This window comes from Haliotis rubra, unplaced genomic scaffold (genome assembly GCF_003918875.1).
Source record: "Haliotis rubra isolate DU_JTF1 unplaced genomic scaffold, ASM391887v1 Scf795, whole genome shotgun sequence".
Classification (NCBI taxonomy): domain Eukaryota; kingdom Metazoa; phylum Mollusca; class Gastropoda; order Lepetellida; family Haliotidae; genus Haliotis; species Haliotis rubra.
The window spans coordinates 299,317-317,988 of NW_025767518.1; the positions used below are offsets into that span (position 1 = coordinate 299,317).

The 18,672-nt window shown below is 38.4% G+C and overlaps 1 protein-coding gene across 1 annotated transcript in view; it reads right to left on the bottom strand.

The window, feature by feature from the left end:
• LOC124261286 (ral guanine nucleotide dissociation stimulator-like 1) overlaps positions 1-13,965 on the bottom strand; it is a 51,086-nt gene extending 37,121 nt beyond the window's left edge. The window contains 2 exon segments of the mRNA XM_046695594.1: positions 3,364-3,456; positions 13,821-13,965. Coding sequence (XP_046551550.1) covers positions 3,364-3,456; positions 13,821-13,847 — 120 coding nt within the window. The 5' untranslated portion in view covers positions 13,848-13,965.
• Positions 13,966-18,672: the final 4,707 nt, after the last annotated feature.

An 18,672-nucleotide genomic window follows, 5' to 3' on the forward strand; every position in this document is an offset into this window, starting at 1 on the left:
CACACCCATGTTAAGCTGTGAGATGAAGAGTGCCACAGGATAAACAGTTGTATGTGGTGCAAAAAATACCTTTTGTGTCAAGTTGATCAAATTTATCTCATTTTCCATTAAATGAATTATATTGTGTACTATTTTTATAATTTTACTTGTGCCACCAGTGCACATTGAAAATATTTCATTACATGCCAGTTCAATATTTAATGTGCCTTGGCATGCAAATTTAGCACTATTTCAATGCCTGATATGTGTTTTTAAAGCATTTTTAAAGATGTTTAGGAAAAACAATTTTCTTTTATATATCTTTTCAAATGGTCACTAGCTATGATCAAACCATTATCTCAAGGGGATGTTATATTATTAAAATTATTACATTTCTCTAGCATTGCAGAATATCTTTAGGAGTACAACTATCTGTTTCGAGAGAAACCCTTCTGATGAAATTTCCAACAATAACCAACAAAACCTCCTTCAACATTAAAATGCAGTTTTTTTTCAAATTTATGGGTAAACACCATATGCCCTTGAAGATAATAGACAATGGGAGTGTTGCTGCTTTTTCCATGCTAGGCTTCATATCTGAGATAAACAACCACATGTCATCAGGGTCAAGGAGCTTGCGATAACTCAACACGATACTGCAAGATTAATGCATGTTAAGTCAACAGTTGTAAATTAACACAAATATTTTTATTTTCTTGGTTTATGTTGGAGTAGTTGGATGACATATAATAAAAATTAAAAAAGGTTATTCCATGTAAGTAGTATAATGTTTATAGTTAACCAGTGTAAGAAATAAGGCCCGTCCGACGGCCGACCGAGACAGGCTAGATTTCTGACAGACAGTCAAAACACAGTGGAAACCTGATAAGTAAAATTTCAAGGGACTCGCCAAAATTGTTTACTTATCAGGTATTTTACTTATCCAAACTTATAAAAACCTGCAAATGGCAACCTTATCCATGTATATGTATACATATGTAACAATGAACAACTTATCAGGGCTGGCCTCCAGTTGTCAGTGTACTGTCAACTGCTTGACGCCAGCGATGTGTTTGTTTGACTGGAGACTGACATGACTGCCCCTCATGTCGGATTATGTGGTGATCGCTAATTTAGTTATCCAGTCTCTTTTGTTAAGTAATTTACTTCCAGGGACCGTGAGAAGACGTTTAGTTAAGCGGTATTGTTTACTTATCCGAGTTTAGTCTAATAGTGATAATTAATGAAGAAATTTGCTGGGACCAAAGAAAAGTCTTTACTTATCAGGTCTGTTTAGTTAAGCGGTCTTTACTTAGGCGGTTTCCACTGTATACAGCTTGCCAGCCCGATGGTCTGGTTAAATATGTAGATGATTCTTTCATCTGAGGAAATCCACCATATCTTGGTGTCTGGTCTGGTTAAATCTATTGTCTGCCTGGGTTTTAGGCTTATTTCATACACTGGGTTAACTAGCGTTTCCCCCAGGATCCAAAAAGGGCTGGGTGATAGAATTTCAAAAAGGGCACCCCTATTTCCAAAATGGCATGCAATGATACTTTTCCAAGTATTATGTTAAGTTATTCATGCTTATAATTCTCAAAGGCTCAAAGTGTACAGTTATCTAACATGAAATAGAAAATAAAAACAAGCAAGTGGTAATCATCAATTATTGTTAAAGAAGGGCAGGGCGCCAAATGAAAAGGGCCGAGCGCTGCACCCTGCTAACAATGTGTAGGGGAAACACTATTAACAACTTCATGGCGGTGAGGTGAAATGGGGTTTATCGTCGTACTTAGAATATTTCACCCATATGACGACATGCATGCATGTGTATGTCTGGTTGCTTGTACTAGCCCAGACTGAAGCTGGTTTTATAGTGCTAGCTCCCTGAGATACCATGCCGCAGTTAAACATGAAATACCGTACTCAGACACAGTATACTGACTCCGAGCCGGCCAGTCCTTGTTGTACCCATTAATGCTGAGCCCCAGGCAGGTACCAACAAGTACCATATTTTAACGTCTTTTAGGTATGACGCGGCCAGGGATCGAACCACGACCTGCCGTAAGAATATATTTCAGTCGTACGTATTACATTACATTACATACATACTAAAATTTGTATAGCCGATATCCAGCTCAGCGCTGAAACACGAAGTTTGTTTGAAATAGCAACTTGAAACACCAGGCAAGAATGATTACGTCACGCCACACTGTTGACGCCACAAGTGTGACGCGATCACTCTCCTACCCAGAGTTCCATGCGGCAAGCCAGCATGTTTACAGGCCAGAAAAATGTGACAGGTTATAATGTACAGATTTCTTTTACTCTTTTAGTTTTGACGAAGTCTACACATCTAACTAAACATCTTTAATAGAATGAATTAGTTTCTCCAAAACGTAACACTATTTCGCTGTCATTTTACATAGGTTGTAATGGCTCCACGATGCTGTCATCGAGCCGATAGAGAGCAAACGATGCAGCCAGTTTGATATCTAAATATGTACTGTCATAAACCTTACTGTCGCAGTTGTGGAAGAATATATATGTAACAATGTAAAACATTATGAAAAGAGCGCCGAAAAGCTTTTGTGAGTCCAGTCTCTTCTTATTATGAATATCGCATTTGATTACAAACAAGAGAAAAGTCTGGTCACGTTGATATGCAAATTAGCCTGTGGCAGTGATGTTATGTTAAGTCATCGCTGTGCCGGAGTGTGACTATCAGTCTGCCAGGCACAAGTGAACAAGTGACAGTCTCAGGGAGAACTTGAAGGCAGTGTCTTTGAACTTGTTTCACACCCTCTGTTTCCGTTCGAACATTATACACATGAAATGTCCCAAGTGGTTGGATTACACATTCTACTATTCCAACTAGTCTGCCATCGATCATAACAAGATCACTGACTCTGATTGACTGCGGTAAAACCGATAGGGCAGCCATATTGTTTGTTTATCTTGTCGCCTGCAGGTTAATCAATCGATGTAACAAGTATGTAAGTAAAAATGTAATGAATTGTAATTTGTTTATGTATTTTATTGAAAAATATACTCAACTGAACAACCTTGTTTTAATAACAATAATATGGCAAGCGGAGTTCGAGTTGAGGTTATCTCCGAAATGCCAAGCTGTGAATGAACGTAGTAAAGCATAGTAAAATTTCATGAACGAAAAAAGTAGTTCCCTTGGAAATCGAGGCTTGACATGGAACTTCTCCTCGTAAAGTGATACTTTGCCCTAGGGCATCGTATGAAAAATATGAACCCCGATATGTTAGCCCTCGTAGGTAATAAACTTATGTATGTTCACACATTTTGTATGTCACACAAAAACAACTATTCTAAACCTGGCTACCATGGTTACAAAGTGCCATGTTTGTGTACCTGAGCTTGAGAGCGGTATGTGACCTTCTTCAGGTAGGCACTGTACACTGCTCCATCCTCCCTCTCCTCGCGCCAGAATCGTGTCACATCATCCTGCAACACAAGCCACATTGTCAACATTCAACATCAGGGGTGGAAATAACTTTAAAATTGCTAGTGTACTCTGGAACAGTGGCACATGTAAAACAGTGTTCACGAATGGTGTTTTAAAGCAACAGGACATTGGGTCCTGTAAGTTTCAGATGTCTGTTTGACACACTGAAAATTCACAGGACCGATAGAATAAAATTAATCACACCTTTCAGATTTAACATTTCTTATAACTGGCATTGCAATTATTAACAAACATAAGATTTGAACAGCTAACAAGTGTCACATGTCACGTATAACAACTTCAGTCAAAGTCAGTCAGAAATATACAGTCAGACACTGGGGCCCGGCGGGTTGTAGACTTCTATCGGACCGTTGGTGAATCTGCCGGATTTGTCAGAGGGTCAGACTATATTCGTAAACACTGGTAAAATCACTTGCACTGATAATTTTTCCACTATACCGTCCGTTTTCTTGTTGATTTTATAAAATAAACAACATAATTAACATTGGAAAGTCAACTGGACACCAGTACAGTGTGATATACAAATTTGCTTGCCCGACAGAAAAAAACACTGGACTTGGACATCGGGCAATGGGTTATTTCCACCCCTGGACATTTTCATCATTGGAAACTTAAGTGAGGTTTGCTGGTACTGTTTCTGACTCTTGCTCAATGCTACACGTGGCAGAATTTCATCTGTATGATAGTCATTTGTTAATTTTTTAAATATTCATGTCTTGATCTGACAATCCAGAGAATATTTTGAGCAGTGAACCACGACATTGCTGCTCGATGACAAAATCAACCAAGTCAAGGAGTCTGACCATCTGATCCATTTGTTGTCTATTGTCAAACAACTAGTCACATCTTGAGTGTAAGCCTGTTTCACTGTCCCTGGACCACATCATTTCCCCTACTGCCTAGCCCTCCCTGCAATGCTAAAGCATCAAGTGGGATTATTTGTTAATATCAAAATCATATATATTAAGAGACTAAGCGTTAGTCTATTTGGGTGGGACACGTTGGATCCCAGATTCAAATGCTATTGGCACAAACTTCTAAGACAGTCACATCATTTTGAATGATGGCTTGCAAAATGAACATGAAAAGATTTTTATTTTGGCTACATTATAGTTAGAAATTTAGAAATGAACAAGAGGCTGTAGGTGTTGTTGGTCTTCTTTTTCTTTTCTTCTTTTTTTGGGGTGGTGGTGGTTAAAGCAGTTCTATCATGACTATCAGTAAAATTTCTGTATCCATAAATAGGATAACTAATATGAAAGCTTCACTAAGATGAAATTGTATTTAACTGATCTCAGTAAAGCATGACAAGCATGATGAAGAATAAAGAGAAAGCTTTAATTAATAAACATGATAAAGTTAATACATAGGTTTCAACTGTATCAATGTCTCCAAAATTTAGACTATACCCTTTCTTTAAATTCACTTTAGGGCAATATAATAATGATAATGCTTTTAACCAATTTGCCTAGTAACAGACACTGACATCCTTGTTAATCACTGAGACAACCTGCCTGCATTCCAATCCACCCCAGGTGAAGGGTGTGCCCGTTACTGATGACATCATACACTGTAACAACTGATCATGATGATCCTCTTGCACACAACTTCCTCGTTCCATTTCTAATTGGTATGATGGCTATCTTCACTTGAAAGAATGCCATTTATAATTTGTACTCCACAAATTGATAGTCTGTCTTTCTGAAGCCCAGGGCATGTTTATATATATAATCACTGTTCAGGCCAGGTATGGCTCAAAACTACTAAAACCACTAAATTTCAGGAAGAACTACAGAACTCTGGCTATCTTTCACATTTCACATGTGAATGTAAACAACAGTAACAAATCATCATACTCTCATTAATTTTTAGAGGCTTGTGTTCAGAAAAGCATGATTTTTTTCAAAAAACCCCAATCTACATGATTAGTACATCAGCAGTGTTTAAATAACCACAGGACCATTTACAGATTTATATTGAAGGTCAAATGTGGGCATCATGTATGTAAAACGCTATCACGCTAAACGCTGCTTCCACAAAGTCCACAGTCTAGACTACCAGTTGTCCGACTTCCATTCTTGTGGAGGTCGCGGTGGCTGTACGGGTTAGGTGGCTGACTTTGTGTGCTGGCGATTAGGTGCCTGACTCTGAGGGTGTGGCTTCGAATCCCGGATGGGACTCAACCCAACAAAAGTACTAGAATCTGTACTTTACTAAGAGAGTGTAATCCCAAATATAACACGTTACATTTGCGACATGGGATCGCAGGTCGGGACCAAGCTGTAAGACGAAGTTTCTGAGGAGAATAAGAATAATAAAAGAATGGAATTTCTTTGTTGGAATAGTAACATAGTGGAAAAGAAAAGAAATTGTGATATTTTCTGTCCAAACTAAGATCATACTTTTGATCAGGCAAAAATTATTTCTTAAACATGGATGCATCCTGCAATCATGACATTTTAAATTGATTTTAATGAAATAGTAGTTTAGATTCTCTAAGCCTTAATAATGGAAAGGTGAACAAAATGACTACAAAAGCTTAGAAGCTCAATTTGTCCTTATTCCACTAAACCCAAATTTCTGCGTTAACTACAAAGGTCAAACAGTTCAACATGCTGAAAATGTCTAACAGTGTGACAAGAGAAACTAAAACTGTATTCCTGACAACACCTTCTAACATCTTCAACAATAAGAAAATGAATATGTCTGGACAAAACAATACAGTAATAGACATATAGTACACCAACGGAAGTATAAATAATGATTAAGGACAAAGACATGTCACCAACCAGAATCTCACCACAATATCCATCTGAAGACAAGCAGAAGTGATAATACTGTGCCATGTTTGCTAAACCAGAATCCACAATGGGAGGAACATTTTGAAGAATTTAAACAACTACAAACAATGCATTCTTCAGAATACCATAACACAGAGAGTTTTTCAATTCCTGTATACTCTTACTGTTGTATTCCTAAATGTGATAGTTCTGGGGTTTTATATCCCCTGTTTGTGACCACCCATTGCAATCGTTAGGACCTTCCTCTTTCTCATCTTGTCATTGTAACTTCTGCAAGAATTAATTGCCCACTCTTGAACCCATCAGCAGAAAATTATAGGAGTACTTCCTGTCTAACTAATGCATGCTTATTAAGTCATCAACTTTCAACAGACAGCATCCTGAATTCTCCAAATATACTCTACTTTTGTATATTTCACTTCCTGGTCGTGTCCCCCTCAGTATAAATGATATATATACTTATTGACATTCAGATTGAACAGGAATGTTTTTTAAAAAAACAAATAAACTTTGGTTTTTTGTACTCTTTTAACTATTTCACATGAAAGATTTGTGGTTAGTCTTATGTGGAACACCAAATTCATTCTTAAAAAACTTGTGGTTAATTAATACCGAGCGAATAAAAGTTGCCAAAAAGTCGCCTGCTTCACTCTCGCCCGCCAACGAAACCGCAGACAGGTTACCTAACTCTGTCGCCAGAGCACTGCAGTGGCGTCATATGAGGAAGGATTTTCAGTTAGTTGTATAGAAAGTGTGTAGCAAGCTCGTCATTTTGATGATTTCTTGACATCAACGAAGACATGCCAAATCATGGCGTTGTCGTCAATTGCTCCTAGGGGTCGGGCGATGGTGTAACCATGCACAAATTTCCACAGGACCCCGCAGTTCGTGCTAAATGGGTTATGTTTGTGAGTGCGAAGCGAGCGTTGTGGAAGCCTGAAACAATATCTTACTTGTGTTCAGAACTTTTCACGAAAGTTAAAGAATCAAAACTACTTACTAGTTGTAGTAAAATATGTATGATTGATGACCATAAAGATTTTCCATGACACAACTTGTAACATAACGATTTCTTCCTCGGAAGCGAGGTTGTGGTCGAAGTAACAATAATACTGTACATGTAGTATTATATTGACACCCACCTCGCTTCCATGAGAGAATTGTTATGTTACCTTCTAACATCTTCAACAATCAATTCAATTCACGTGGTTAACCTCTACTCACCAGTGTGTAGATACTAGTCAATGTACGTCTTTATATTTGGTCTTATAATCCTAATTAGTATATTATCATACTTGTATGCATTTTGAAACTAAATAAAAAGCAGACGATCTGCTGATACTTATAGTGAATTTATAACAGGACTGTAATATCTAGACATTTTATAGTTTGCCAATGTGAATCATAATTGTAATATCTAGACATTTTATATCACTTCACACACGCCCTAGTGTATGTTCTCTGTCTCATTACACTTCACGGCGAAAACAATGATTCAGTTGAACGCTATGATAAATGAATAAAAACAAAATGCAAATATTAAAATTAAAACAGATTAGAGTTATAGGAGCAATGTCAGGCTATTACCTTATTCGAGGAATGTATCCATCAATATCCACAAAAACGAGTGATATGCCTTTCATCTGCAGCTGTTCCAAGTGATGTGTCTTTTAACAGTCTAATATACGAAAAAGTGACATATCGTTTCAGGTATTTCACATTGGTGTATAGTCTTATTGGTCACTCAAGATAGCACACCTGGCAACAAATTGCATAATGTCTGCCGATCTTTAAAAAAAGTAATTTAGTTAGCCAATAATGAGCAATCAATGAATGTATTGGCGGTTAATCCTTTGAAAGAAGGATGTTGTTTTTACGCAGACACTGACATGACAGAGTGTATTCAGTATAGATTAGTAAATCTACACACATAAACACTACCTTTTGACAAATCCGCTCTGTAAGATAAAAGTAATTAATCCATCAGCGTGTTATCGGTTAATCCTTTGATCGACATTTATAATGTTGAGTAATTACTCCAGACACAAGAAATGCCAAATGGGAACCTTTGTCGGGTAATCTAAGTGGTGTTACCACTAATTATACTAATTGTACCTGTTATAAATTCAATAACTGACCATCAAGTGAATGATGACAAATAACATGTGTAGGTTTATACCACCTAACACGGGTTACAACAAGGGAGTATTAATTGCTGTATTGCAGGTGAAAATTTATGGGCCGACACTGTTTTGAGAATACAAACAGAACTTCATTGTTGCATAAGAAATACACATAAGCATTTGCTGTGTGCTAAAACTGCATGTACCTATTTACCTTAGTAAATTTTCAGATTCTTCTGGCAATGGCAAAGTAGGTTACGGATTCAAATAAATCAAACGTCAAATCTTAATATAATACGTAATAGATGTCATATTTTTACATGACATGATTAAATATCAAGTTAAAAAAAACACAGAATGGGATCAATTTGGATCAGTCATTATGCTATCCAGGCATTAGAAAACCTGAAAAAGCCCACACTGCTTTGATACTTTATTACAATCAGACAACAACTACCGGGGATATTTTCAAATAACTGCATCTGATGGCAATCCACCCTTCTTAATGTCGCACTGTTTAGGTTGAAGAAATTAACCGTAACCGTGATGAGCGAGGCTGATCATCGTTTTCACTATCACTAGCGTCTGGCTCGAACAATTAAGGCCTAGCGACACAAGCGATTTTGACAGAATCGTCTATGAAAACAAGTTGTAACTCGGAAACTAGGCAAAGCAGGAGACAAAATTAAATGACAGTAGATTGTGAGAACATATAGCTTTCATTTTTCACAACAGTTGTCAGGATTTCAGGTTTCTACAAACCTGTAAACAAGATAATTTACCCCCTGAAATGTAAATGAATTCTGCATCGGCCCTCATATCTATTCCTCATATGACGTCACAGAGACGCGCCGATCTGATTGGTTGAAATTTCGTTCGCGGGTGAGAATTGTGCACTGTTGTCATAAAGGTCAATTTAAGTTAATTAAAGATCGAAATGAGTAGTTTTAATGACAGGGTTTCATTTATAATGATGCCAATTAGTGTCTTATGTATTTGTAACCCCTTAGAGTATTTGTAACCCCTTAGAGTATATGTGATCTTAAAGGATAGACACCTTCCTTATTTCAAAGGATGTGACATTTAAGTGTCAATGCTAACACCATTATCAAGTAAGAAACGATGCATCCATTGCAATAAAGTAGTCTATCCATAAAAAATTGTTCCTGTTTATCGTACTAGCTTCTAAATGCCACTCAACGATTGCTTAAAAGCAGGAAGCTGGCAGTTACCGATGTCAACCATAAATCTTAAAGGTCACATGCAACGTAAAACACAACTTTGCAGATTCTGATACCTTCGGTATGGACTTACCGAAAAAAGCCAAAATGCAAATTCAACTTATAAAGTTGAAAATAACGCGATGAAAAAAAACGCGAAATCGGAGTTCAAACGTTTCACTAATTTTCCCCAGACTTTCTGGGGAATACGGGTTTCAACAGCTGGCTGCGCTCATAGCACGTGCGCAGTGAAATAGGTTCGCGCAACTTGGAAGCGGGGCTGTCTGGTGAATACTCGGTGAAGGCTTTGGTGTGAGCTAGTTTCATAATGTTTTGTTGATATCTCACAGGCGCGAGCTTTTTGTATGTTATGACAGTAAATAACTTGTTTATATAATTTCATTTATCTATTTCACCACACGTTCTTCTTACCGAGTCACTTTCTCAGTTCGATACTTAAAAGCAATGTCATTATTTAGAGTTGACACGATTTCTAACTGTGATATAGATATGTTGCTGTCACAGACAAAACTCAATGTCTTGTTTTATTGACACCAGTGTGTCTGCCTGCCTGTCTGCTAATGACAATATTCAATACACAACTGCGATCACTGACCACATGCAATTTGAACTTAACACCAATCAGGCTATACACCATAAACAAAACGCATTGATTTATGGCCCGAGTTCGGTCTCTGTCACATTATGTAATTACACAGACAGGCAGGTGTGATACTTGAACACATGACATGTTATGATGTCTGTTGATTGCAAAATGTTATACACAAAAAATGAGCATGTATTTACAAAACCCAACTTTCTATATATACACATACACAAATGAGCCGTGAAGGCGGCATCTGCTAATGAACCAGCCGTTACACTTGAGTGCACACCCACCCGCTCTGACTGGGTTCGGTATCCCGGCTGCTTCGTTTCGAGGGAGGTAAACCCAAGTACAAAATATTGCACTTTTGATTTGCGATTATACGCTTATAATTTTGTTTATTTGTTTTTTCATAATCAGCAATGCATATTATATGTCATGAAGAAGTGATAATTGTGTTTTAATTATGTTTGATTTTTTGGTTGCATGTGACCTTTAAGACTTTCACTAACACAAATCCTCAAAAAAGAAAATCAGTCAGTATAACTACAATTCTTGGATTTCAAGCCCTATGCCTGTATCTTGTAATTTGTCATTGACTAATCTAGTTTCTCTGTGTGTAATAACAGAAAAGAACTATAAATGACACCAAGAGCTAATTACATATTAACAGGCTCAACAATGCACAGAGTTGTATGTACTGACTGATGACTTTACTGCCATTCATAAATCATATTTTTACTTGCAAGTGATTCACTAGAACTCAAGAGTCTCCCAGACCATTAACACTCGGGAAGAATGACTTGTAAATCATTTAAAAAATATCATCATGATACTTTTACAATGAGACAAATATCAGTTTTTGCTTTGATTTACTATGCTTCAGATTCACCTACTGTAAAAAATAGCTTGGATACAATCCGAATTAAATTGTATATGTTTTGACATATCTCATAATGACCGAAATAATGAGTTGTTTCGAAAAATATCAAGCGAATTCTGTCGTCTGAAGGGGAGCGGAAGGTCGCGGGTTGGATCCCGAACGCGTCATACCAAAAGATGTTAAAATATGGTACTTCTTGGTCCCTGCCTGGCGCCCGGCATTAATGGGTACAACAAGGACTGGTCGGCTCGGAGTCAGTATAATGTGTCTGAGTAGGATATTCATGCTTCACTGCGGCATGGTATCTCAGTGGGCTAGCACTATAAAACCAGCTTAAGTCGGGCTAGTACAAGCAGCCGCACATACACATGCATGCACGTCGTCATATGAGCGAAATATTCTCAAGCACGACGTTAAACCCAATTTCACCTCACCACACCTGTTGTCTGAACTTGGATCTTTCAAATCCTTGTTTGTGTCACATTCACATTCAAGTCCCAAAAATTGATAAGACAGTGAGGTTGGTAGGGCTTGATTTAATAGATGTTAACCTACTTCCACCAGGTGCAACCTGAAATAAAGACCTAGTTGCACCAGCCAAATTCCAGTTGCACTGCTTTTTTGCAAAATGTGAAGAAAGAAATATGCTATTGAATTAGTTATATGCTGCTGAAACAATGTTAGAATTATTGTTGATATATTTCTCAAAAATTAACTTGCACATGATGCAAGTAAGACTAATAAAGTGGTTGCACCTTGTAGTATTGGGCTGCACCAGTGCAAATAACAAAGCACTAAATCAAGCCCTGGGTGGGGTTAAATCAGGTTACACAATGTGTCAGAGATTGTTGCAATTTCACTACAATGATGACTGACTGACTGACTGAGTTTGATTTTACGCTTTTAGCAATATTCCAGCAATATCATGGCGGGGGACACCAGAAATGACTCAGGGATGATAAATCATAGTCTAATCCCCTTCATGCTGCATGCACAACAAGTACACCATGTACCATATTTAAGTTGTCTTTAGTTATGATGCAGCTGGAAACTGAACTGTCCAATCTCCGACCAAATGCCCTAGACTATGGAGGGTGTCACATTTGAAAATAAGGAGCATCCTGGGACGATTTCTTACACCATGGTATTTGAAACTTAAGACCAAAATATTGTTCAATATTACAAGAACACCCTGACTTTCATACTTAATTTTGAATACTTCATTAAGAAACCAAATACAGCACTAATAATACAAAACACATTTCATTTGGACCTGAACAGGAAAATAGATGTAACTTGAGAATGTTGAACATTTTTCTGTTCCGTAAATTGTTTTCTGTTATCAAACCTGTGTACATGATGAATTGGTTGGGATACCAATAGCCAATTATCCTTCGAACAACACAATCAAACACTAATACCATCTTAAAATCAGCATACTGTATTTTACTGATAAATGTACAAATTACAAAACAGAATAAGCATCAGTTATACTAGCTTTAACTGTTCTTTACATTATAAGGGACTGTTCATAATTTATGGCTAGGGGGATGTTGATGATTTTAAAGGGGGTGGGAGGTTGTTGTTCCATCCATTTTCTTCTGGAGAGGTGGGTGGGTCATCAATTTTGTGCACATGTACTAGAAGGGAGATCAGCAATTTGTACATGACATCAACGAGGCGTCCCTTACTTTGTACATAAATTTTACGGGTGGGTGGGGCAGTGTCATTCATATTGTACGTGCTTCTTCATAAATATCATCATCACCCCCACTAGGCATAAATTATGAACGGTCCCTAAAATCAGTTTTGAAGTCATATGTCGACACTCCACACATAGTATTTTCTGTACACGTACTCCACTAACGGCCGCTGTCAAATCCGATAGTACCTCTTTTTGTTCGAATAGTAAATGCATTAGATTGCAATACGGAAGTTATGCTACCAATGTGCCATCATTATAATCCCATTTAACACTTTTTCGTCAAATAGATAGGAGGGCCTGATTTTGTTGCAATCTCATTTCATTAACTCTAGCTTGCTATCTTGAAACACTTTATCAAATGCATGTTATCACATAGTATGTCAATATATTTGTTACAGTATGCAACACTGTATCTATAGAATATGTGCTGGGTTGTTTATTAGAGGAAAACATGATACTTTGATTCTATTAAACTAACGAATATCACTTCATGATTTGTAACATAAATATCAAAACCCGGAAAATAATCGAGTATCACTGTAATAGAAAAACACTGATTCAGTGATTAGTAAATAAAAGATATTACCCCTAACCAGCTGGGTAACCAGAAAGAAGCTATTTAGATAAGTTTTTGGAAAAGTATAGATTAAAGAAAACCTTGAGTGTAAAGTAGTCGGATTAAATCTTTCCGAGTGTCTCTTCGGGGTCAACATTCAATAACCGAAGTTCGTTCGTAGATCATCACAAACATCTCACAAACGACACAAAACCGAAACAAAACATACATTCTCCACATAAATACTGGCTTACTAACGGTAAGCATGGACTTGAAAATAACAAACAAAGCCTTCGGGACTCAAATACTACATAATATGACAACGTGCACAAAATTCTACCGATACCAATACATAAAGAACTCACCTGTCAAACACAATGTCACGAATTTACAAGCATGTACCTGCGATAAATCCAAACGATAGAAATACTCTAAACGACCACTCACCTGATTTTCCTGTCTGCCTGCTTCCATTCCTTAACTAAGTCAAAAGTATTAAATTCGTTTTAGCCATCTTTTGATCAAAGTGATCAAGTTTTGGTTCAATATTTTGTGTGATAGCGATCACCCAGCCTACTTCCGGTCAGCCATTTTGTCTGGGTTTCCGACACTTACTTTCGGGGATTTCCGTGAAATCTGAAGGCCACCCACGGGTTACTTCCCTTACAATATCTCGCAATCACGTCAGATATGATACACCTCTTCCTATTATTTCTATAATTACTTCGATATTCAGACAAGACACAGCATGATAAACCCATCTTGAAACAAGCACATTCGAGTACCATTTACGGAGTTAATAAACATTTTCTCTATCGGCAAATTGTATTTGAACAATTGTAGAACTTCCTAGTTACGTACGTCGCTCTGTATACAACCTCGATAATCTCCAGGTAGACTATCAACTAGTCTCTGAAATGAACATATTTTACTGAAAAAAGTTCATAGTAAAAAAAAAAATATAATGAAAAGGAGCCCTGAGACTTTCTTCATTTTCAGCTGAGGAAATCTAGACTTGCCACATTTTCTAGACTTGTGTGGGCTTTCTTGGATATATTTGCTTCAGGGTCTGTACGAGAGACTAATCTCCAGGGTATACGTTCCGATAAATCTCCACTGGTACCACTGGAACGTATATCCTGGAGATTATCGAGGATGCTCTACATAATGAGATCGTGAATGAATATTAGTTTCACGCCGAATTAGATACTAATCCCAACTACGTCACGACGGGAACAACCAATCACCTTACAATATGGAACAAGTTTTTATGGATAACAACTTCTATAATTCGTGAGTGCGACGTTTCGATACAGATTCTTGTACCGTTGTCAAGCAAGAGTACAACGGTACAAGAATCTGTATCGAAACGAAATAAAGAAGTTGTTATCCATAAAAACTTGTTCCATATTGTACGTCTCAACTTCTAAAAATGCCACTCAAACAAGTTAACCAATCACCTGTCAGTTAAAGGCTTTAATTACTAGGGGTTTACGGGGTTTTTTTTCTGGGATTTGTCAGGATCGTTCGCAAGCAGAAACAACGACCAAATCACTCTAAAACAAATTATTTTCCTTTTTTCTCATCATATATTTACAGCAGTGAATCGGATTAATTTTCTTTCATTATTTTTTGCCATATATACTTTTTTCACTGTGTTGGTCCGCACGAATATATCCTCTTTATAATTTCGAAACTTTAATTTTTTCGTGACTTTCAAATGAGTCCAGAAATTGGATACATGATTTTTTTCATTAAGTATGTCGGAAACGTTCATGTTTGATATGTCCCCAGTTTACCCTTTCGTATTTTTTCACAAAGACTTTTGTTATTAAAAACTAAACGTAAGAGTGTGAAACATGAAACATACCTCCCTCAATTTTAACACTTTTAAAAAATACAACATAGAAGGCACTCAGCGAAAACATCGGGTCAGGACCAAATAACCCAAATCCAGTTTGAACACTGTCGCGAAAGCGAATAGAGTGCAGGTGACCCTATAACAGTTACTAAGACATATCTTACTCATATTGCCGTTCTACGTTGTCAGAAGCTATATATGATGTGTAAGTTATGACTCTACACTCGCCTGGTCCGTCGAGGGTCCTCAAATGAAGGAGTGAGTAATCGGACGACCGGACTCCTTACTGTCATTGTTAACATCACCTTCACCATCCGAAAATTAACGCTCCACAAGGTTTATAATTACATAGCTTTACTTTGCATCACTCCATCTAAAAGTGCGGAAGGTCGCGGGTTCGATCCCCGACCGCGTCATACCCAAAAAAGTTAAGATATGGTACTTGTTGGTCCCTGCCTGCATGGCGCTCGGCATTAATGGGTACAACAAGGACCTGTCGGCTCGGAGTCAGTATAATGTGTCTGAGTGGGGTATTCATGCTTCACTGTGGCATGGTATCTCAGTGGGCTAGCACTATAAAACCAGCTTCAGTCTGGGCTAGTACAAACAGCCGCACATACACATACACACGCAATGCAAGTCGTCGTATGGGCGAAATATTCTCAAGCACGACGTTAAACCCAATTCCACCACCACCACTCTATCTAAAAACTAGAACTGTAACACAGCTGCAAAGCCCGCACGAACTCTGCTGGCGTTCAAGGTATATTCATAAGGTGTTAGCGGCGGTGGGGTAGCCCAGTGGTTAAAGCGTTCGCTCGTCACGCCGAAGACCCGGGTTCGATTCCTCACATGGGTACATTGTGTGAAGCCCATTTCTGGTGTCCCCGGGCCAGCCGTGATATTGCTGGAATATTGCTATAGGCCCAGAACCCAACACACTCACTCACACTCAGGTGTTCGACCCTACCTTTGTTTGTCACATGCCTTGTTACAGAAATTTGATACGTTAAAAGTTCAATCAGATTATGTACTCATCTTTGTCTTAACCGGAAATTTAGCCGAGTGTATGTGACCACTAAAACACCTCTTAATTAATTCTCTGTCACCTCTTTGATTTGTTTTTTTTACACGATAAAGGGTCTTTGCTGACCAAATGAATAAAGAACTGACAACATCGAAACAATCATGAAAATTACCTATCTCTCTCTGTCACCTTCATGTTTGCGTAAACTCCCGACTTTCTGTCGCCCTTGCTTTTCACTAAATCAACCGCGACGTTAAAGTTCTCATGACGGTTACCATTATTTTTATGGTCGAATTTGTTAGAAATTTCTTATTTTTAAGCCTTTTGACCTTTTAAGAATACTATGACACACTTCAAATAAACTACCAATCCTGATCATCCCATTCCGATCCAGCTGATATTCCTTCCATTTTGACGGGTGACACACCCGTATCTGAGATGCAGTAATTCGCCGTAGAGTTACCTCTCTTAGCATGGACAGGATCAGCTGGTCTTTACTGACTGACTGAGTTTGGTATTTACGCCGCTTTTAGCAATATTCCAGCAACATCACGGCGGGGGACACCAGAAATGGGCTTCACACATTGTGCCCATGTGGGGATTCGAACCCGGGTCATCGGCGTGATGAGCCAACGCTTTAACCATTAGGCTACCTCACCGCCCCAGCTGGTCTTGAAAATGACAAAGCTCACTAACAATGGTTAAAACAAATACCTTACACTGTTCGTTTTTTATTTTTTGGTTGTTTTTTTTTTGTTTTCGTATGTTTGTTGCTCCGTTGTTATAAGGCCGCACTTAGCAACATTTCGACATGACGAAAGTCTATGAAAAACCCAGTCTGGACATGGCAATCCATTGACTGACAACACGCATCTTGGATACGATGACATGTGTTAACCAAATCTTTTGAATGCCTAAGTGTATGTCGTAAAGGTTACGACGTTAACACTTTCCTGTCGTATCAAATCCAACAATCAACATAGACACATAAACATACCTCGAAGTCCCGCATTTAATGTGTGTCAGTGAGGCAGTCAGACACTTGATTCAATCAGACACTTGACGCATCCCTTTGAAAGTGTAGTTCTGCCAACTTCTGGACTCGCAGCGACCACCTCCTTTAATGAACCGGTGATTCAAAACACAGTGTTTGTTCGGCTATTTTGGTGTGAAGTAACGTCACTCAGCTGTCATTACATCCAGGAGAATGTGCTGATTGCGTCCTCGACAAAAAAAACCCTAAGTCGAACATGACAAAGCGCTCATGACTCCCTGCTGTCCTGCGCCGCTTGGCAGACGACAATCTGACAGACGGAAAACATGTGATCTCGGTATTTCTCACGTTCGTCCCCGAGACTTCAAGGAGCCTGCGTCCCTTTCCATCTTATCACAAGAATATAGACATCTGTAAACTTCATGCAGCCAACACTATGGACAAAGTCACATACGCGTGTTATTAGAATATGTCGGCTGTAGCGTTGGTAACGAAACATTTACATGAAGTGAGCTCGGTTTAACTTAACTCCGCTTGGCAGTATTTCATTTGATATATGTAGCAGATATATAAAGATACATGATCTTGCAATCACAATTCGCCGTCAAGAACAGCTGATACTGCCACTGTTAAGGGACGCAACTCTGCATAGTGAATTCCTGTCTTGTTCATGGTGAGGTGAGGTGAACGTCGCACGTAAGAATATTTCGCTCATATGACGACGTGCATGCGTGTGGCTTGTACTAGCCCATGCAGAATTAAGCTGGTACCATATAAATTAATAACGTCTTTTGGTATGACGCGGCCGGGGATCGAACCCGCGACCTTCCGCTCTCTAGGCGGACGCCCTAGCCACTACACCACGGAGGCGGTCGCTAAGTTAATGGACGGCTTACTGATATCATGATGGTTAGAATGCTTGATAAATATTTTTCATGGTTGGTTGAATGAGTGGGTGATGTTTTAAGCAATATTCCAGCAATATCACGGCGGGGAACACCAGAAATGAACTTCACATACTGTGCCCATGTAGGCAATCCTATCCTGGTATTTGGCGTGACGAACGCTTTAACCATTGGGCTACCCCACCTCCCCCATTTTTTGATTGAACGAAAGGAGCATTGATTAAATGATAATTCACACTGAAAGGACAGGAAATTGAAATACCTATAGGGGAAAAATAATATTTGTTCGGGAATTCCCTTAATCACAATGAAACATTTACTTCTTTAGTAAAATGTACTATCTGGGCTGCTATTTGGGGGTTCGAATCCCACTTTCGCTTAGATGCTGATCCTCATTGGTTTGTCGACACCTAGTCTGTCATACAGACCCTGAAGCAAATATATCCAAGAAAGCCCAACGCAAGTCTAGAAAATTTGGCAAGTCTAGATTTCCTCAGCTCTGAAAATGAAGA